This window comes from Triturus cristatus, chromosome 6 (assembly GCF_964204655.1).
Source record: "Triturus cristatus chromosome 6, aTriCri1.1, whole genome shotgun sequence".
In the NCBI taxonomy this organism is placed as follows: Eukaryota; Metazoa; Chordata; class Amphibia; order Caudata; family Salamandridae; genus Triturus; species Triturus cristatus.
The window spans coordinates 220,075,927-220,097,529 of NC_140589.1; the positions used below are offsets into that span (position 1 = coordinate 220,075,927).

Genomic DNA, 21,603 nt, shown 5'->3' on the forward strand with positions numbered 1-21,603 from the left:
CACAGGTTGACAAACTTTAAAATGCTATAATGATCATGTGCTGATTTTACTCCTGGTTTGGAACACAAGCCATCAGGGTCAGTTGCAGGAGACCTCCTTACCTCCAATAGCAGAGTGGTCTTCAGAGAGCTGGTTCTTCTGGCTTCCTCCTGGTCTCTGTCTCTGGGTGAAGAAGTCCAGGGCTTTCCCCCACCTGGTCCTTAGGAGGTTTATGGGGCCATCCTCAGTGGCCCTTGGGGACACACACTAGTCCTGGAGTCAATTGGGCAGAGTCCTTAGCCCTTAATGGGCATCAGGGGGTTCTTCCTTCCAGTTCCCCATGGCGGTTCTAGGGCCCAGCAGCAAAGCGCAGAGAAATCACCATGCAAGAAAGAGCCTCCCCCTTGTGCACAAGTTTTTAAAGGGGAATAGAAGACGATAGCAGTCTCCCACACGCAGTCTCCTACACGCAGCCCGGACATATGTACACATGTGTTTGCGCATGTTTTCAAGTGTAACCAGCCAAGTGCCTCTTTCCCTTGCTGTTTTGCAGTGACCTTATATTAATAGGCAGAGAATGGCGGCAAGCACTCCACTTGCCATGTGATTACCCAGGGCGATACATATGTAGTGAGGTTCACCCACTGTAAAAAAGTCCAAAACGGGGTGATCCAAAAAAGCAAACAATTGGAGCGTTCTGAATGGGCAGAACCCCATTGCATTAGAAGACAATTCCTAATGGTTGTCATGATTGTTGATTGTACCCAAAAACCTCAAAGTAGATGTTTTACCAATCACATCTGAATAGGAAATTATTGCTAATCTTGAAAAAGTCTTTACCGCCAATGGAGAAACATTTTAAAGCAAAGCTTTGCTGAATACCTTCAACTACAAGCTACCTTGTTTGATAGGTACAGGATGTTCAACCATTTGTTTAATACAATGGGCACCAGTGGGTTCACGAGAGCTGAGCATCACCTCTTCTTTCTAGGCTGTAATCTGCCATGCACATCTCAGTCAATTGCCTTGCAATAGAGGAGTTAAACTATCATTATTTTAAAGGTTTTACTCCCTATCATCACAAGGACATGAGAACGTCACACTATCAGCGTGTTCAATCCCTCTGTTCCTAGTGGTGGGCTGAACATCTTATTTCCTGAACGGGTAATCTGGGAGTTAAACATGCCTCTGTTTAGCCTGTACTGAGCTTTTTTAGGATGTCAATCTGTTTGCTGTACTAATAGAGTGGGCTGCACTCTCCTAAATTGATTGTGTGAACACTCTGCAGCATAGCTGCATGAGCTGAGCACCGCTAAGGCATCTCATGACAGATACATTAAACAGACAGAGAGAAGGAGAACCCCATAACAAAAGTATCCTGTTACCTACATGGTCCAGGAGGACAGAAAAGAACCTGAACTTCGAGTTTAGACTCAGCATGATTCATTATTTATAATCAGGCCCCAGAAGTAATTGTCACCCTTTTCGAGAGTTTTGGACTAGGCTACCAGAAGTAGCAGTGCACAACACTTATGCCTTTAGTCCAAAGGAGGGTGGTTAACTCTGCTCCGCCAGCGGAGTTTGCAGAGTTTACCGGTGACAAGGACAGGAGAGTAGGACTTATCTACCTCCCAAATGGTGTCCTAAGACTCCTATCCTGATTCTGGCTGCACTTAGCTTCTGCTGCTCCGGCTGGCTCATAGAATTCAATTAACAGGAAGAACTGCAGTGCGCATGGCGTATTGCATGAAGGTATGCTTGACCCTATCATGTGATTTTCTCGGGACAGGCATGCCTTCATGCAATATGCGCACTGCAGTTCTGCCTGGTAATTGAATTCTACAAGCCTGCTGGAGCAGCAGAAGCTGAGTGCAGCCACAAGCAGGATAAGGAAGGAACCAGGAGGGAAGCTGGTGCCGCCATACCCACCCACCAAGGACAGGAGGAGGCCCAAGATAGGAAAGGTCAGGCCTTACTATGCAGGGGCAGTGGTGCTGGGGGGCACTTGGGGCAAGTCCATGAGTAAGAGAAAGGGCAAAGGGACCACCTCCAGTCCCAGAATCATTGGTGATGTACGAGTCCCAGTGACACAACCCACCAGCCACCTATGCTCTGCCTCACTCTTTTTTTTTTTATAAACACTTTATTTTCCAAATAAAGAAGACAATTCACATTGCATTGCATATGTTTTTTTCACAACCAAAAATGAATCGTGCCTGACACTTTGTGAAATAATAGTGGACAAAATATCAACCCATATAGTGGCAACATACAGAGAACAACGGATCCCAACCCCTCCCCCCACGCCCACCCGCGTCCCCATTCTGAACTATAATGCTTAAAACAGTCGATTTATTGCAAACATTCTGAGCAGTAGCTTCACATCGAGTTCCCGCCACGCCGTGCCATGCAACAGTGTGGTCAGCACCTCCCCCTCAGCCCACACCCTCCGGCACTATGCCATTGTCTGCCTGTGAGGTGGAAACTTGCTTAGCTGCGTCCAGGTATGCTCTCAGCGGTCCCCATATGTCTTTAGGGCGGGATGTCGGTGGCCTAAGACTGGCATATAACTCTCCGTTGGTGTTGCAGTACACTAAACTACGCAGCCACTCTTGTAGTTTGGGGGCGGTTTTCCTGCCCCAGTGGATGGCCACTTCCCTCTTCGCCAGCAATAGCCCCAGGGACGCCAATCTCCTTACTTTCTTGTGAATCTGAACTGTATAACCCAAGAGGGCAACTTCAGGAAGGGGGACAAGTGGAATCCCAATTATTTTCCCTAGTGTCTCATGCACCTCCACCCAGTAGATCTGTAAACGCGGACAGGACCAAGCCAGATGCAGAAAGTCAGCATGTGGGGATGTGCAGGTTAAGCAATTGTGTGATTTAGTAGCGTCAATCTTGTGGGCCATGGCTGGTGTGAACTAAGCACAGCGGAGAAATTTAAAATGTAGCAACTTATGGCGGCTGTTAAGCGAGATGTCCCTGGTGACCATACAACACTTCTTCTATTGGTCGTCTGTAATTGCCCTACCCGTATCCGCCTCCCATTCCTGTCTAATCTTGTCGTCATCTACAGGGAGGAGCTGGGCGCAGGTCTTGTACATTCTAGAAATGAGGCGTGCGCCACTTGTGCTCTCCAGAACCAAACTAAGCGGGGGGAACGAGTCCGGTTCAACCGGGTATGAGGGGAACTCCGCACGCAATGCGGTTTTCATTCTGCTCATTAGGAAGCGGGTCATAAAACTGCAATCAGAGAATCTGTTGTCTTCGTCTGCGGTGAAAACATGTCCCCCAGGGAACAGATCGTCCATCTTAGCTATGTCTGCTACTGCCAATGTACTATTCGTTCTCCAGTGAGTGGGAACCATCTGGTATTGGGCAAAGGAAGGGACAGTCGTTGACACTGTCTGAATATCCCGCCTGTACCGTGGGAACCCACCCGGCAGCACCTCGCTAAATTTGTCCGGAAGAACTAGGTCTGCTTCTGGTCTTAGAAACGGGATACGTGCATCGGGGTGAAACCAGGCGTGCGTGTAGCGGCACTGCGCTACCAAGTAATACAGTTGGAAATCTGGGACGTTGAAACCCCCTCTGTCGTATGGCAGGGTCAGTATGGACCAACGAACTCGAGGTCGTTTACCACCCCATACCAGTGGGATCATAAGCGTCAGTAGAGTGCGAAAGAAACCGTCCGACAGGGGCACAGGGATATTATTAAATAGATATAACAATTTGGGGGAGAACCACCATTTTTAATATGGCCACCCTGCCAGCTAGTGATAAGGGTAGTCTCAGCCATCTGTCCACCTGCTTTTCTATTTTTTGAAAGGTCTGCCCATAGTTCAAGCGCATAATCTGAGTGGTGTCCAGGTGGATATGGATGCCAAGATATTACACCGAGTCTTGGCACATTCGAGAGGGAATTCACAATCCTATTTGACTGTGCCCTCTGTTAGTGGGAATATTATGGATTTATGCCAATTGATGCCCAGCCCCGAGAATCTGCTAAATCGGATAATTTGACAAATTAGAGGAGCCAGGTTTAAGTGGGACTCCTTGACATACAGGATGGTACTCTGCCTCACTCATACTCTCACAAACTCCCTGCATTCACAAAAGCAAACCTGGAAGTCGCTCATTCTCTTACATCACACCCCAAGTAATGGAACAACTTCCCAAAACACATCACATCCTCCTCCTCACTTCTTGAGTTTCACAAGAAGATGAAGGCCTGGTTCTTCATTTAGGCACCTACAGGACAAAACACCCACACACTGCCCAAGCACCTGGATAACCCTTCAGGTGATTAATGCGCTATATAAATCAACATAACATACATTTAGATGGAAACACCAGCTTATCAGATTGAAGCAAAAGCCAACTCCTTGCAATGAGGCCTAACAAGCAAGTTGTGCGTTGTGTGAGTAAGAAATTAGCACTTCTTGAAATGTGCATGCTATGCTAAAGCCATTTATAGAGCCTCATTTCTCACACAAAAAGCTCAGTTCTGAAATTTGAGTTATTATATTAACATAACTGCTTTTTTTTTCACTTGCAAAAAAGTGACTCACATAAGCAATCTGAAAACTTGGCAGCTATGCATAAACAAGTAGCATGACAGGATTTTGGTTTATAGCATTTCATGGACACAGAAATAATACTGGTTCTTTTGGTGAGAATATATGGCTCGTGTTGTAAAGTCCCCCTTACATCTGTAAAAAGGATTGCAGTGGAACAACAGAGAAGGAGAATAAATGTGCGGGTCCAGTGCCACAGTGAAATAAAGGAATGGTTAGTTTTTTTTAAGGCATAAAATTACTTGTTAGTTTGTGGCATGTTAATGAAAATGAGCATAGAACTGGAAGAAAAACTACTGCAATTATATTTTACATTTTACATTTAGCCTCATTTGTCAAATAACAATATAGTAAATTTACTGGTGAGTGTCATAGTTATGTATTATTTTGACAAAGGCCCCACCTGCAGATATTCATTTTTGTATTTTATTCATATTTTTGTGAATGTGGATCCTCTGGAAATCACTCATTGGCAGTGTCTGAGAGGTTTGTGGCATAATTAGTCACGACATAGCATGTAAACAATATGTGACATTCTGTGGCAAGTTGGAGGGTGTCATGGCTTGCTGTGAAAAACCCTTAATCGGTAGAAAGAGTTAAAGAAGAACAGTCTGGGCGAAATAAAAAGATGTGGGGCCTGTATGACAGTGATAAAAGAGGAAGGGATATTTGTTTTTAATGCATGAAAAACACTTGTGAATATGTGGCATGTAAAAGACAATCAGTATTGAAATAGAAGGATGACTACTGCACTAAATATATATGAAAGTCATATTTAGCCATCCCTATATTAGAACAGAATAGCTGGTTTAGTGGTGAATGCCATAGAGTAGGAAATATACGGAGCTCAAAAAAAGGGAAGGATCAAGGCTAAAAGCACAAACCATACCTAAATCATCTAAGGAAGATGTTTTGAAGAGTAAGTTTATACATTTAGAAAAACTCAAGAAACAAGAGCTCGCCAAATGGTGGGACAGTGCTACTCTTAAGAAATATCTAGAGAACAAGAAAATCCCACGAGGTTTACGTATTGTCATCTTTCCCAACTATGAGGACTTAGATCCAGATCTTCTAAAAGAGTGGGAGGAAGGGTTACATGTGTCATCATACAGAATGATGGACATTCTTGTACGGAATTCTGAACGTAAAGTAAAAAAGATCAGAGAAGACATAATGAATTTAGAAAAAGAAATCACTGACACTAATCTGTTAGATGTTATACAAAAAAAACGATGTCATCCTTAAGAAAAAGCTAGCCAATTATCAGGTCTATCTTAAAGGAAAGAATCAGCAAAAGATACAAAGAGATCAGAATGATTATGAAAGGAGACGTATCTTCACTTTCGCTAGAAAGCATAATGATATCTTTGGTAAATCTACATCTGTTCCCCCGAATGAGGTGAGGGCCCCTAGTATATCTTCTAGCAGTACTTCCATCTCCTCTACAGAAAGTGACCCGGGCGAAGGTCCTAGCACAGTCATGACAAATTCCAACCCACCTTTCACTTTTTTATGGGAGGTACAAACGGTATCGTTTGGGAAACAAAAAGAAAAAATTTGGCAAAGAACAAGAAGGGGTGGCAAAAAAGAAGCAGGCAGGCACAAAAGCAAAAATGGAAAAAAAGCAGGACATGAAGTAGATGAGATTGTGCACCACAATGTGGACAGCATAGGTGATGAGACTATGACTAATGCAGTAAATGTTGTGAATTTGTCTTCCAGAGTCTTGAGCAAACATGAGACTTTGGTTCTATGTAAAGGATTACATTTTGTTTGACTGAAAAAACAGTCTTTGAAAATGTACACCTGGACCTATTCAAGTTTGTACGCAAGTTAAAATTAAAACAATTCTTTGCCGAACATCCGTCTGTATGTCATCCTATTATTACTGTACCATGTGACTCTGAATTTACCATATCTGACATTAATGTGTCACACTTGATTGCCACCTTGCATGATGAAGAGGCTTTATGAGAACTAGTTGAATATGGACGTAACTTAAATGTAGTACAGGATGTGACAGTGGATAGTGGGTTGCGGAGTACCACCAAATGTATGCCCCCAAGCAGTGACAATCTCAAATTTTAAAATGTGTTTATAGAAAAAGAATAAAGAATTTGTTTACCTACAATCAAAATGTATCAGTGCTTTCTTCAATTGGGAAGATCTTGAATTATTATGCTTACCTTTTACATTGTGATTGTGGATAATAAGTAAACTCCACTCATAAATAATTTGCTTGCGTGAGTGCAGGTCGACCCTTTGTTCAATTAATTCTGTTTTATCCAAGTGCCGAAGTATCCTGGGAAATATCCAGTAGCACTGCCCAAAAGGTTTGTGGCATAAATAATTATGACTCAGCAAGTCAGAAATCTGTGACAGGCTGTGGCATATGGGGGGCATGGCTTGCTGTGAAAGAAAACCTTTAATGTCTGGAATGAGATATAGTATCAGAGGGAGGAAAAGGATGACAGTGCCACAGTGAAAGAGAGTAGTGGTTAATTGTTTGTAAGGCATATAAATAATTGTAAATTTGTAGGATGTAAAAGGAAATATAAAGAGGACTGTTGCACCACCTATATGTTAAAAAGATATATAGCCACATCTATAATATAGCAAAGCAGGTAATGAAGTGAGAAACACAGCAGGTTATGTAATATTTGACAAGACTTTAAACCACACCTGCAGATATACCATTACATGCTTTTTTATTCTACTAATTTTACCCAAGTGAAAGAGTATAATTTGGAAATAACCCAGTAGCTCTGTCTGAGAGATTCGTGGTATAATTAGGCATGCTACATGTAAGATCTTTGTGACATGCTGTGGCATGTGATAGGGGAAGAATGATTTGCTGTGAAAGAAAACCCTTTGGTGGTGGAATGAGTTATAGATGAAGGGTCTGGGAGAAAAGTGTGTGGGTTTTGTAGCACTGTGAAAAAGAGCAGGGGTTATTTATGTTTAAGTAATGATAAATACTTATGAATTTGTAGCATGTAAAGGAAAATCAGCTTAGTAATAGAAGATGGATCACTGCAATATCAATATCTGAAAAAGACATGTAGCCAAGTCTTCAGAACAACAAAAGGTTTGGTAAGGTGGTAAATTCCACAGATAAGAAAATATCTTCATTAGATTTCAAGCCCCAAATTATTCATAACATGAGAAAGAATACACAAACATTAATGCATGGTTTATGCATGGTTCAGATTTTTATTATTGTTTTACCAAAGTGTAATAGGATCCTTTTGGAACTCACCAACAAGCACGATCTGGAACGTTTATGATATGGTTAGGGATGAAACATGTCAAAAATACTTGACAAATCACATAAGCTGTGATATGTCACATGCCAGAGTGATATGTACCACATAGCAGGAATGGATTTCTACTCCTACCCAAAATTTCTACCCAACAATACCGTAAGTTGTGCTTGTCAACTATCATGGTGATCGTCCCTGACTCCCCTGCCATGCATAGTGTTGGTATCAATGATATAATTTCAGATGTTACAATTATGTTAACAATCATGCCTTAGATCATGTCATGAGTGATGTAATATGTGGGGTAATTAGCAGGGCATGGTGAGGGCACAAGTTATAGTTACTTTAGGGCACAAGTTATAGTTACATAGGATAACTATAACTTGTGAATTTCAGTGTTTTCCTTTAGCTTAGCTAACTATAACTTGCACTCCCGCAAAGCACTGCTTATGACCTCAAAGATTAAACCACTCAAGACATGGTCAGTGACAACACGGATGACATCTCAAATGACATCACTGATACGTAGACCCCCTTCCCTGGGCCAATTACATCCCCGGGGACCCCTTTCCCTGGGGCTTGCCCTTTTTTTATTTGGTAGCATCGGGAACCAGCATTGCTCTCACCTTGTGGAAGCAGGTGTTTTTGCATGCTTCTACCGGACCAGAGCAATCTGAGTTTCCATGCCGCAAGAGTGCAGGCAGGCAAACAAATGTCTGTTTCCACCCAGCAGGAGCATTTTTGCAGCTTCGGCAGGGTAGGACGAGACAGAATAGCTGTGCCTGTTGTGTGCAGGGAAACAGTGGCATGGTGTTGACTACAGGTGACAAGGTCCCCAGGGCTTTTCAAGGCTTGGCTGTGAGGGGGCGTGTGGCCCCTCCCCTTTAAATGTATGTGTCACCCCAGGGGATAGGGTCCCTAGGGCCCGCATCCCCTACCCTGATTTTCCTTAATCAACTCTGGGGCATGGGGTCCCCAAGGCCAATTATCATGGCAGGGAGGGGGCGCGCCTGCCCCCTCCCCAATTAATATAGAAAAAGTGTGTCCTTGGTGGACACTGGGATACAAAGGAAAATAATCCCATAATGCCTTACAAGGGCTTTTTTGTTTATATTTCATTTTAGCTTGGTGGTGTTCCTGGAAAGGTTGAGGAACCACTAAGCTTTTTTAATGTTATAGGAGGCAGAAGGGAGTGCAGAAGCCCCCCCGCCCGCAAAATTAAAGATAAAACATAAAACATTATGCTGAAAAATGTTAAAATAAAAACTCAGAGACAAGTCTGTATCATTTAAAAAACAAACACAGAATATGTCTGTGAGTCTTTCCTTTAACACAAAATGCAATAATTAAAACTGTGTTAAACATTTTTGGACAAAATAGTACCTTCAAAACATGAAATGTGGTCTTGATTAGGGGATGGGCGAAACCAGGGCCACCCTTAGAGACCCTGTACCTTTACACACACACACTGCCATTGCAGGCTGCGTGTTCTGGCACAGAACGAAGACAAGAGTCGACATGGCACTCATCCCTTTGTGCCATGCCTACAACCAACTGCCCTGGTATACGGCAGCCACCCCTCTAGCTGGGTGCACTATACCAGTGGTGAGGGTACAGGTGCATAAGCCCTCTAAACCAATTCTTAGACATTGTAAGTTCAGTACTGCCGCTAAGAGTATATGGTGCTGGGAGTTTGTCATTACGCACTCCACAGCACCATGATGGCTTGACTGAAAACTGGGAAGTTTGGTATCAAAATTCTAAGCACATTAAATCCACATTGATGCCAGTGTGAGATTCAATGAAAAATGCACTCAGAGGGCATCTTAGAAATGCCCCCAGAAAAGTGACCTAACACGAGTGTCCAGGCTGAGTGGCTTCTCGCCAGCTGCCACCACCAGACATGTTTCTGGCACCCTGGGTCGAGAGCCTGCTGCTCTAAGGGGTCTGAAACAATGCACATCCTGGGAAGATGTGGCAAGCCTCCTCCCCCAGGATGGGCAGGGTCCACGAAGGGGAAGCTTCAAAGGCTTGCCGCTTCTGTGAGCTACCCCACGCCTTTGCTGCCTCCAGCAAGTGGCCCCCACCTGTTCTGAACGCCACTTTGGGTGGGAGAATCAGCAGTAAAACCAAGTGAGAAAGGGAGGTGTGACCACCTTTGCCGGCCCCACCCCACCACTCAGATGGGGGAGGCGAGGTAAGCACAACTCTCAGTCCCTGCCATCTTGCAGATGGGGATACCCAGCCAACCAGAGTGAGGCATATGCCCCCCCTCACTGGAGGTTGGCATAATCAGGGGTGCACCCACCCCAAGGAATGGTCCCATTGGTCCCAACCTTTACTTACTTGTAACGCCCCTAAATCTAGTATTTAGGTGCAATCCTGAACCTTGCCTGCTCCAGCCAAATCCCAGTGTGTCATGCAGCCAGCAGCCTCAAGAACCCAAAAGACCTACCCTGCCTTCCAAGCCAAAGACTTTGTCCCCATGAGCACTGGATTTGCTCACCAATAGTCTCTGGCCCCTGCCAAAACGTGAGTCTGCATCACTCTGCACCTGACGCCCACGGCCCGAGTTCGAGTGTCCCAACACCACAAGAAGGTCTCCCCGGCTATCCTGACCTGAGGTCTGGTGATCTCTTACCTATCTCAACTCTCCATACGACGCATGCAGTCTCTTTCTGGAGGACCCCCACCACTGCGACCGGAGCTGGTGAGAAAACCCAACGCCTAAAGACATCCCTGCACCCAAATCTCACGGTCTTGGGTGGCCCAACCGATGGTGTCCCAGCATCCCCAGGCATCCCAACTTACCTCTGCAACCGGTGGTCACCTCCAAGAGATCTTTGTCCCTGAGCCTGCAGTTTTTGTTGCAATCAGAGAATCCCTATTGATACAACAGGGCACAAAACGCCAAAACAGCACCCTGCACCCAGCCACCCCGGCGCTGCTGCGGGTGTACTTTGAGTGCTAACTTGGATCCTCCTTTGCCCTGAGCGTAATACCAGGAGCTTTGCTCCCACAATCTTGTGGCCTACTCATGAGCAGCCACCAACCGGATGCCCCCTATCCTCTATTGGATAACATTGGGCCTCGACCCTGGGGGAACCCTGCTCCTATCCCACAAACGTGTACTTACCTGCAAACCGATAACTCAATTTCCTCCCGTAGAGTTGCATTGACTGCTTTTCCTGAAAATTGATGTGTGGAGTTGGTTTTGTATGAGAACTTTCAAAACTGGAACTATCTAAAAACTGATTTACTTACCTTTTCTCTAGGAAATGTCCCAGTGTGATATCTAGGCATATCACACTGAGTAGAAAAAGTAAGCCATAAAGTAATCTGAAAAGTAATCTAACAGTAATTTCCACTGTATCTAAAAGTATTTGCATACCTGTAACAAAGTCATTTTCATTCAGATTGCTTGTATTGTTCAACTTGCCTTGAAAAGTATCACTTACACTTACCTGTGCCTGGCTTGCTTGGTTATAGAAAATAAATATAACTAAATAAAATGTTATATACAAACAAATTCGTCTGAGTTCAGTCTTTGAGTGTGTGACATCATTTGCTGCCTGAGTGTGTACAACAAATTCTGATAAAGCCTTACTGCTTGCCCACACTACCACAAATACAGAGTAAGGTGCTATCTACTTTTTCCTCTGCCTACCTTTGGGGTTCCACTGGACTCTGTGCACACTATACCTCATTTTTGTATAGTATATACAGAGCCAGCTTCCTGCAGTGACACGGTAAATGTTTGTATTAGAATACGTGCACAGAGGGACGAGTGAGAAATAACAACCCCCTATTGGCAGGGTGCGTGACATACCTGTTCAGTGCAGAAAATGTAGAGCCAGTGCAGCATAGTAGATCTAGAAAAAAGCATAGGAGCAAGCGATGTAAGAACAGAGTAGGGTTGAAACTGCTGGGGAGAGAAAGACCGTTAGTGTGTTGATGAAATGGTAACTTTAATTTCAAGTAAAATGGAGTCACTAGAATTGAAACTAACCAACAAATTGCAAGGTTGCCAGTAGGTGACACCTTAAAATAATTGTATGAGAATAGTCAACAGAGTACCAGAGAGTAGGAGGAATGCCCAGAGGAGTGCATGCTCCTTCTGTGCAGTGTAACAATGGAGTAGTGGCCGTATGCTAAGAAGTCTGTGTTGCAGTCTAGGATGTTGATCTGTGTCGATTCTGTGGAGTGCAGATTAAGTAGCTATCAGCAGCATTGAAGAAAGAGAACTTCTAAAAATGAAGAAGTAGTACCACAGTGTATCTTTTGAGCTGCCATCTTGTTAGGATCATGTACTAGTAGTTCCAATATATTACAAAAAATCATCAAAAGAGAAGGGCCAACATAATTATATGATTTTTCTCAAATAGAAACCTAAATCTCACAACAGAATATTCACACTAGGAAGACTAAGAAAAATGCATCAGAAACTGTTGAAGATGAATGTCTAAAATGCAGTTATGGTGCTGCTTATGTACGCCATGATGGTGAAATGCTAGAGGTGGAACGAGCCTGTTGAAATCAATGACAATGTTGGCAGCCATATTGGAGAGGATGTAGTGGTGAGAATGAAGGCCTGTGAACCCATTTTTTGCAGGTATTAAGTATTCTGATAGATTGACAATCCAAGCAATGATAATCTAAAATAAACCTATAAAAGTCACTGGCTGTTCCAAGAGTACTCTTGTACTACTTTTTCCGACTTTTATGAAGAATTGATAGCATGGTATTCCAGGCAACTAAAGCTATCTGTAGTAAGACCTAAAAAGCTGCAGAAACAGAGTTTGATAAAACACTTTCATACCTGCAACCCAAGAAATTATTCAAACTGAAACTAAAGAGTTAAATTCCAAACATGCTTTTATTGTGTAATCTTCTTTAATTAGCAATTGAATTAAAGATAACTTTCATCATTTGATTTTAACAACGGCCTATTGCCAACATCCCTAAAAGAGCCCTTTCAAAATAAAGAGGTGGTCAGGTCATAATGAAAATGGTGTACCTGCATGTGAAGTAGTGATGTTTGGAATTACCAGAACTGATTCTGACACGCCATCTTTGATTGTGTTTTTAGCGCTTATCTTGACAGGAACTCCATTTTGAGTCCAACTGACAGAGGTGGAGTTGGATCTGGTGCTGCATGTTAGCGTCAAATTATCTCCTTGAAAAGGTATGTCTGGGGATGTTGCAAAATGAGTTTGATCTACAAATTAAGGGAAAAACATATCATATTAGAAAAAAAAGGTATGTCTCATCAAGGAAATGGAGATAGTATTGGCCAACATAATGGACAAAGCAGAGACTAATGTGGAAATCTACAAATGATACATTTCATTTTATGATTTGCATTGATTGATTTATGTTTCTCCTCAGGCATAGCACTTTATCCTGTAAGGAAGTTACTTCTCCACAATCCTCATGAAATATTAGTTTGTGCTAACCTTCTTCATAATGTACACGTAGGTAAATAAAGTGGGTGTGAAAATCTTTAGGAGAGTTTGTGAGCGCCCAAGATCCTATGACTTTGAAAGTGTTTACCATGTTCTAAAAAAACACCCATTCCTGCTCTGCTAGGAACATCTGTGTACTGTGAAAAACCCACTGTAAGACGTTTGGGCATATGTTAATGCTTGCAGCTCTTGTGAATTATGAACTTGCTATTTACACCTGCGGATGACTGTTTTGAGTAGAAAGTTGGTGGGCAAAAATGTTCGTGAATCAAGTCCATCATTAGCAACAAAATTAAAATATCACTTTATTCTTCTGATCTTCATATAAGGGCACAGGGTTGTAAATTAGATCAAGGGAGAGATTTATTTATTCATGCAATATGTCCCTCGGGTATTGGAGAACTTTATAACGTAACAATCAAGCAAGAGCACCAATAGGAGAGAAGCAGAAAAAATAAAAACAAACATTTACAAATATAGCATATCAAACATCTGGTATTAACATTTAGAAATGTAATAAACAAAAAAGGCGCCCGCCGAGGATAAAAGAAACAAGACACAGTTATAATATTAGTGACTGGTACACTTGTGCAATTAATGGGGAAGTGCAATTTAATCAACATCGAGTCAAGAAGATATTGTAATAAGCAGTTGGTAGTAGACAGAGGAGAGAAATGGAGATTAGATGACCATTGGTTGGGATTAGGGAGGGCAAGAAGTGTAGGTGTGGGAACAAATGTTCAAGAGAGAAGGAGAAAAATAAGTGGTCCAGAAGTCCAGAAGGGATATAGCCAAAAGAAGAATTTAAGAAGAAAGCAGAGACCAATGCACAATTAATGTGCCCAGTTGGGAAAGGTCTTTAAAAAAAACGTTCCTGGAAATATCATGAGAATTAGTGGTGCAGAAAACAGAAGGGATCAAGCTCTACATTTTGGTTGCACAACCACAAAAGGTTTGGCCAAGATGCACTCTCATTTTTGTTTCAGGGCTTCCTGTAAAAGTGATTCTACAATATGCAGTGAGAATTAGTCTCCAGAAATGTTTAGCTCCCGACAACTTGATGGGTATATTCCCATGTTTAAGGCTTTATCAATAATATACATATTTTTCATTAAATTAATCTAACCTCAATAGGATGCCAACAAATCATTTGTAGAACACGGGTAAGATTATCAGAATTGTTGGCTCCCGTAACAAAAGAAGCATCCACATGTAGTAAAGGCTTTGGTTGGACGAGAAGTACTGTTGACAGACTGAATAAAAGGGAACTGCAGCAGTCATGTCTTGAGAGAACAGAAGATCGAACTGTGAGCCTAATATGCAACTCAGGGATGAATTGTCTCATCCAGCAGAATTGTCTTAAATGGAAACGAGCATTTGTTGCCATCTGAGGTTCAGTCTCTTGGCTAGTGGGATTCCTTAACATTCAGAGGTATCAGCATCCACCAAGTTGCATTCAACAATATTATAGGACCAGACCAAGCATATCCTGGGAATTTGGAATACTTAGAAAACACTAAGAGAAGAGTCCATGATTAGAAGGACATGAGAGAGAAGTGAGATGTGAGATAAAATGGTGTGTCATCAGCATATTGGTAATACAAAGTCTCTAATCCGGTGGATAACACCAAGCGGTTCAAAGTAAAGATTAAAGTGACTAGAAGCCTGATTAGTACAGTTGTGGAGTTCCTTGTCGTAGGTTAATCAGACTAGAAATGAGTTGTTAATTTTAGGTTTCTGAGATCTGTTAGTACGATATACAGCAATCCAGTTATAGAATGGACAACCAATGCCCTTTGCTTGTTCAGAATATGTATGCTGTAATGGGCTCCACAGCAGACCAGGATACAGGCATAGAACCCATGAAACCTCGAAGACTGAAGAAATTGAAATAGAAGAGGCAACTGAAGTGGATAAACACCACAGCACGATACAACAGAACAAACAGAGGGATTGACTAAGAACTTATACCTCAGGGAACAGAAAGGAAAGAAAACAAAGGTGCAGGAATGCAGGGTTGGGTGAATACCTTTACAGGAGTAAAATTCCCAATAGAGCTCACAAAGCATTGCCAGGCAAAGGAGTACTGTGTGCACTTCCCCTTTGAGTGGGCTACTCGCTCTAGGAGGTGAAACACTCTGACTCAATAAAGGTGTTGAGCGGCTTGCATAGGGAGTGTAATGGAATTTGTGATGCTTTGATGTTCGAATTGTTGGATTTAACCTCTTGTTCCTTGATTTATGTTAATATGAGACCTAACAGCATCCCACCTCCTGAAGAAACCTCCCAGCTTCTCCCGAAACCTGGGTTTAGCCAGGGTTTGAACAGGAATTTCTTATGGAAGGTTGCAACTAGCTCGGAGCATGAACAAAATATTATGACTCCCAAGATTCCAACTCTGGGGAGACATTTCAGAGGAATGAATTAGTAAAATGTCCACTACTACCAGAGAGTTTTGTAACTGTTGAAGTGAGGGAGTTCGGCAACCTAAGTCCACTTAGATCATTGCCCCATGGTTGACAGAGTGGGAAGATGACGATGCAGTAAATCAGCAGGTTTCATGTGCTGAGTATTAGCCTGAGCACAAATCATGTTTTCTGCACATGTGCCTACACATGCCAGCAGGAGTGTCTCTTTACCAGTTCCATAATATTTCTCTGTTCTAGGCCAACCACTAGAGCATCATGGCACCAATTTCAATCTTATGTCTGTGGAGGACATTATATTATTTTTCAATAGCAGTTACCCTTTTGATTTCCAGCTTTCAGGTTCTTTAGACAACCACTGTCTCTCATTGATGGTTTTCTGAGCCCTAAGAACATCCTCTAATAACTTAGTGAAGGGATAATTTGCTGAAGTAATGAAAAGAATAATTGCCACTGGTGTTGGTTCTTCAATATCTTCCCATTGTCTAGATAAAGCGACCGCTAAAGAATACGTTTTCCCATCTCTGTTTCTGGGTCAATAGGTGATCAAGGAATGCAAACCAAAAAAATAAGAATTTCCACAGAGCATTCTAGCACTGGTGCATTTCTCGGAGATCAGATACTATGCATTAATGAGCTTGTTCCATCCTGCGACCTGATGCTTTGCCACTTTCAGACAACATTGCCACATGGAGCATACTTTCTTGATTGGCAGCATATTTTTCATCATAAAAGAAATAATTGCTTTCTGCATTATAGGGCATTTGAGAATAGTATGCATCAGGATTCAAGATCTCTGTGAAGGGATCACACTGGGACAGTACTGCTCTGATGACAAACAAAGAGACATCTGTTTCAACTATGAAAGTCAAACTCACATTAGGATGATGCAAAATAGGTACAAAAGTAAATGCCTCTTTCATCCCCTGGAAAGTCTGATCCTGCTCCTTGGCCCTATTGAAAGGTTCAAGCTCAAGATGAGCTATATGATGTAATTCATGTTTGAGGAAACGTCTCTCATGAGATGTGGATAATAGTTGGTAAATTCCAGGAAATGTTGGATTTCTTTGACTGTAGTTGATCAAGGCCACTCACTTCACTTCATGTTATACTGGTCCATGCTGGTCCCACAAATATGGATCCCCGAAAAGACTCTCTGGGATGTTTTGTATATGATGGCACAAAAGTCTTGATAGAACCTCTCACAGAAGGACTTAATGATGTTGAAGGTTCTCGGAAAATAAAACAGTATCATTCAAATACCACTAAGAAAGCATCCAGCAGATCTCCGAATATATCATTCACAAAATGCTGGAAAGAAGTGGGGGCACTGCAAAGACCAAAGGGCATCACAAGATAGTGGTCATATTGTGGTTTTAAAGTGGACCTTCATTCATCACACTGACATTTGTAGACCAAGTAATACACTCTTCTCAATTAAAGTTTGGAAAAGATATTTATTGCTTTTATCTGATCAAGCAATACCAAAGTAAGATGCAGCTGATAATAGTTCTGAATGGGAATGATGTTAAGCTCCTGGTAAACAATACAGGGTCTGTACTCGACATTCTCTTTTGGTATGAAAAAGATGGGTGTCCCCTCTGATGAAGTAGAATGGCAGAAGAATCCTTTCCTGAAATCTTCTTTGAGGTATCCTTTTAATAAATCATTTTATTCGTCTGTCAATAGATACATTCGTACATTAGGAATTTTAGCACCACTCTCCAAATTAATTCCATACTTGAATTGTATATGGGGAAAAGGTGGCTTCTCCTTTTTTGCAGAAGACATCCCAGAAATCTCCAAAGATGTGCTTGAAAGGGTGGATTTCCAAATTAATTTCTGGTCACTGCTCTTCCTTGACGGCCTATTTCAGAGTGAAGCAGTTCAACTACAGCACCTCTTCAAAACTGTGCAATGGGAAACAGAGTTTTACAATGAGGAGAACATAAAGAAACTTCTTGTCACTTGATCAAGGGGTTATATCTCCTAAACTAGGCGGTCAGATAACAACAGAGACAGTGGGTAAGTTGATAGGATCAGTTTCAGACTGCTGTGGTTCTGTTGGTTGTCGTCTGCCGTGCAACTTAACATCAGCGTCTTGTCACGCTATGGGCTGCATGGTCACTTCCATTTTTTGAGGATTCTCGGCGGCGTAGGAGCACGGAGAGTGGAGCGTGGAGGAAAGGAGCAAGGAATGAAGGAGATCAGCCGGGAGGCTGCAACCACCATCCTTTACAGCCCCATACCTGCGGGAATCCCCGGAGGGGGGAAGGAAGGCCCTTGCATTAGGGGGGGACTAGAAAAGGAAATTGCCCCTAGCAGGGGCTGGAAAAAGGAAATAGTCTTGTGCAGAGGCAATTTAAGCCAATCTGAATCACAGCAAGCCTGATACACCACACCACAGCAGAGGTAAGTGATTATCGGGACCCTTTGGAAAGTCCCTTTTTAATTAATATCCCAATTTATCAGTAAGCATAAGAGCTGTCTTGGACCAAGCAAGTGGAGGCAGTAACTGGTACTGTTAAGTAGCGGAGGATAAAGCCATTGAGTGTAGGTGAGTAGACAGCATATTATAGGCTGGACTTAATGTGATTTTTGTATTTTCCCCGCTTACTACTATCCTCCTATTTGCCCACTTCCAACCTGTTGATTTTTACGGAATAAAACATGCGTTGCAGCGGAGCTCCTTTTAGATGGCACCTAAAAAGCAAAAAATAAGCAAAGTAAGAAAAGACCCCCCGATTTTGAACATTGAATTAAGTGAATCAATCAGATCTCCAGTGGAGAGTATGGAAGATCAGGAAGAGAACGTTTAGAGGGTGCAAAAAAAAAAACACAAAGAAGAAACTGACACCTGATATATCGCAAGCAAGTACAAAAGGGGGGCATTGTGTCTAAATCAATAAAAGACTTTGTGGGGAAACATTTTAACAAGAAACCAACGCCCCAAAAAATTCAAGACTTTGAGAAGGATTTAATTTTGATTCACGAAGCTAATGAACACAGTGCCCAAAGTATAGAAGATTCACTAATTAACCAAAGCATCTTAAGGCAAATAAATACCAAATTGGAACCAAGGCTTTCCTTGTCGCCAAGGATATTTTCTGCGACCGGCACTGCTGATGGGGAATACGAGGAGAATAACTCAAAAGAGCAGCAAGACCAGAAAGATGCTTCAGACATGGACATAAGATCAAATGCAGATAAAAGTTTGGGTCAATGGGCGAATCAGGGTTTCAAGTCGCTGGAAGAATTAGTGCGCAATAGCACTTTGGGCTTGGACATATCGACAACACCCTCGGCATCAATGCTGGATATAATAATAATGCTGCAAAAAAACCTGCAAGGCCTGCTAGAGGTTACATTATCAAATAATAAAATACTAAAAGCCCAGTAAATGTGCTTAAAACGAACTGTGTGTGAATTACAGGGCATCAGGGAGCTAATGCCGTCTGTGGTTAGACCAGTGCCTGATACCTCCATCCAAGGTGATGCGGGGGAATTACAGCAAATCAATAATTGTCATGATGAGTATCTCTCCAGATGCCCAATGTTATTTAGGAGAAGGAGTGATCACCACTGGTATAGGCGGCCAAAGACTAGATATCCTCTAAGAAAACAAACTCAGCAAAAAGGGAAACAAAAGGGTTTCAAAAAAGGAAGGGGTAAAGGAGATAAACCTGACGTAACATCACTAGGAAGAGGATCTTCCCCAGATATTAAAAGGGAAAGGAGGAATCTGGAGAGCCACTCAAGTATGAGACAGGAGAAAACAAGGGGAAAAAGGGTTCAAAAAAAAAATACCCAGGAAGTAAAAAGAGAAGAGAAAAGGTTGGAAAATGGGTAAACTTACAGGGGGAGAAAGAACCCCCTAAGAATTCAGGGAGGGTGGAAATAGGCCAAAAATTCCAAACACAAAGAGAGATAGATGTGAAAAGAAAATGGGGGACTAAAAGTAATAGATTCGAGTGACAAAAAGTGGATATACTTTGAACCCTTGGAAGCAGAGAAGGGGAGGAAAGAGTTAAGGAAAATTGTACCCCTAAATCGTTCCCAACTTTTATTTTCCTTCTCAAAATACCCAAGCCTGAGAGAAATTGAGTAAAAAGATTTGAGGCAGGTAGGATTCTCCCCAAGTAATAAAGGAAAGGAACTTACAAAAGTTGAATTCTACTCAGGGATGGTAAAAACCTCAATCTTAAATGCTGAAAAAGAAATACTAAAGGAAGGAATAAGGTTAATACCAGAGACTGAATTAGAAAGTGTAAAACAGCCGGATAGTGCCTTCCTGAAATGCCATGCGGGCCTGGGGAGGAGCCAAGCAAGACTGATAGCAGGGGCATGCGGGAAAAGAGCAAATATTAACATAGTTGTAGAGAACCCAGAACCCTGTAAAAACTGGGGTAACTGGAGCTTGGGGGACAGTGACATTAGTACACCCTTCTGGGCATTGAATGAGTCCGGCCACCTCAGTGAAATTGATTAGGAAAGTGAGTTGATGCATAGCCTAAGAATAATCTTGTAGAACATCAATGGATTCAAAGGGCAAGCAAAGATTGACTGTATAAAAAATGCCTCAGAGCAGGCAGACATTATTTGCCTGTAGGAAACTTTGCAATGAGACAACACCCCTATAATTGAAGGGTTCACCCAGATTTACAACCTCGCAAGTAAAAAAAGATTTGGACGTCCATCTGGGGGGATTATGACACTCATTTCAACAAGAACTGTGAAAAAAGTGAATTTGACAACCTCTTCTTGTAAATAGGTGTTGGTTGGTGAGGTATCCCTACAGGGTTCCGAAAGGTTAAATGACCGTGTGATTGTGGTGAACACCTATATACACTGGGGCTCTCAAGAGGAGTATGAAACAGAAATGGGGCTATTCAAAGATGAGATGAACTCCTTGAGCGATAAGTATGGAAATGATCTGCTAATCATCATGGGTGATTTCAACCATAAATTAAATCCCCAAAAATTAGATCCTTGGTTTAAAAATTTTTTAAAAGCGTATGAGATAATGCCGGCACACTTCCCCATTTGCACCATGAATAGGCAAGATGACGCCCTAGTGACATTTTTAGGATCGAAGGGGTTAATTAGCTTAAACGGTAGGATAGAACCTGGCCAACCAGCTATTCAGACATTTAGAAGAAGTAAGCAGTTTTGTCCCATAGATTACGTCTTAGTGCACATTTGGAACTATGCCTTGGTAAAAAAGTTTAAGGTAATCCAGCGTAAGGAAAGCAACCACTACCCACTGTTTTGTGAATTAGTGAGAGGGCCCCCAAGAGTCTGGGAAAGTGTTCTACCGCAATTGATGGCTTGCCCAAAACGCCTGACCACAAAATTAATTGACGAATATCTAGTAAAATTAGCTAGTTTTCCACAGAATTTAACCATGGAGGTAGCGAATGATCAGACGGTTCCGTGGTTTGAGCAAAAAATCTTCCAGGTTGTACAATGCCTCAGAACTGACCTAAAGAGGAAGGGAAAGGGAGTTAAAGTTTCACAAGCCCAGCATAGAAAGCAGATAAGCTAGTTTTATTTTGTATGTAGAGAAAAAAAAGGATATTAAGGAGAGAAGAAAGATGTTTGAGGCTAAGGTATGATCAGGAGAGCTTTAATAATTTAACACATTTAAGGAAAGAATATAAAATGTTAGTGAGATGTAAGAGGAGGAGATTTAAAGAAAAATGATCGGACACATTATTGGAAACTATAGAAACAAAAAATATCAAAGGGTTCTGGAAGTTGATCCAAGACGCCTCAAGTCAGTCTCCGGGAACCATGAGTTGTGTAGTTGATAAGGCATATTGGGAGGAGTACTTAGGCCAATTATATATGACTAGCAATGCACCAGTATTAAGCGAGGAAAGAGTCCCTATGG

General features: G+C 42.2%; 1 protein-coding gene across 1 annotated transcript in view; it reads right to left on the reverse strand.

The window, feature by feature from the left end:
• LOC146816676 (adhesion G protein-coupled receptor F5-like) overlaps positions 1–21,603 on the reverse strand; it is a 956,016-nt gene that overhangs the window by 345,581 nt on the left and 588,832 nt on the right. The window contains exon 10 of the mRNA XM_085610571.1: positions 12,837–13,037. Within this exon, the coding sequence (XP_085466697.1) occupies positions 12,837–13,037 (201 nt within the window). The remainder of the gene's footprint in view (positions 1–12,836; positions 13,038–21,603) is intronic.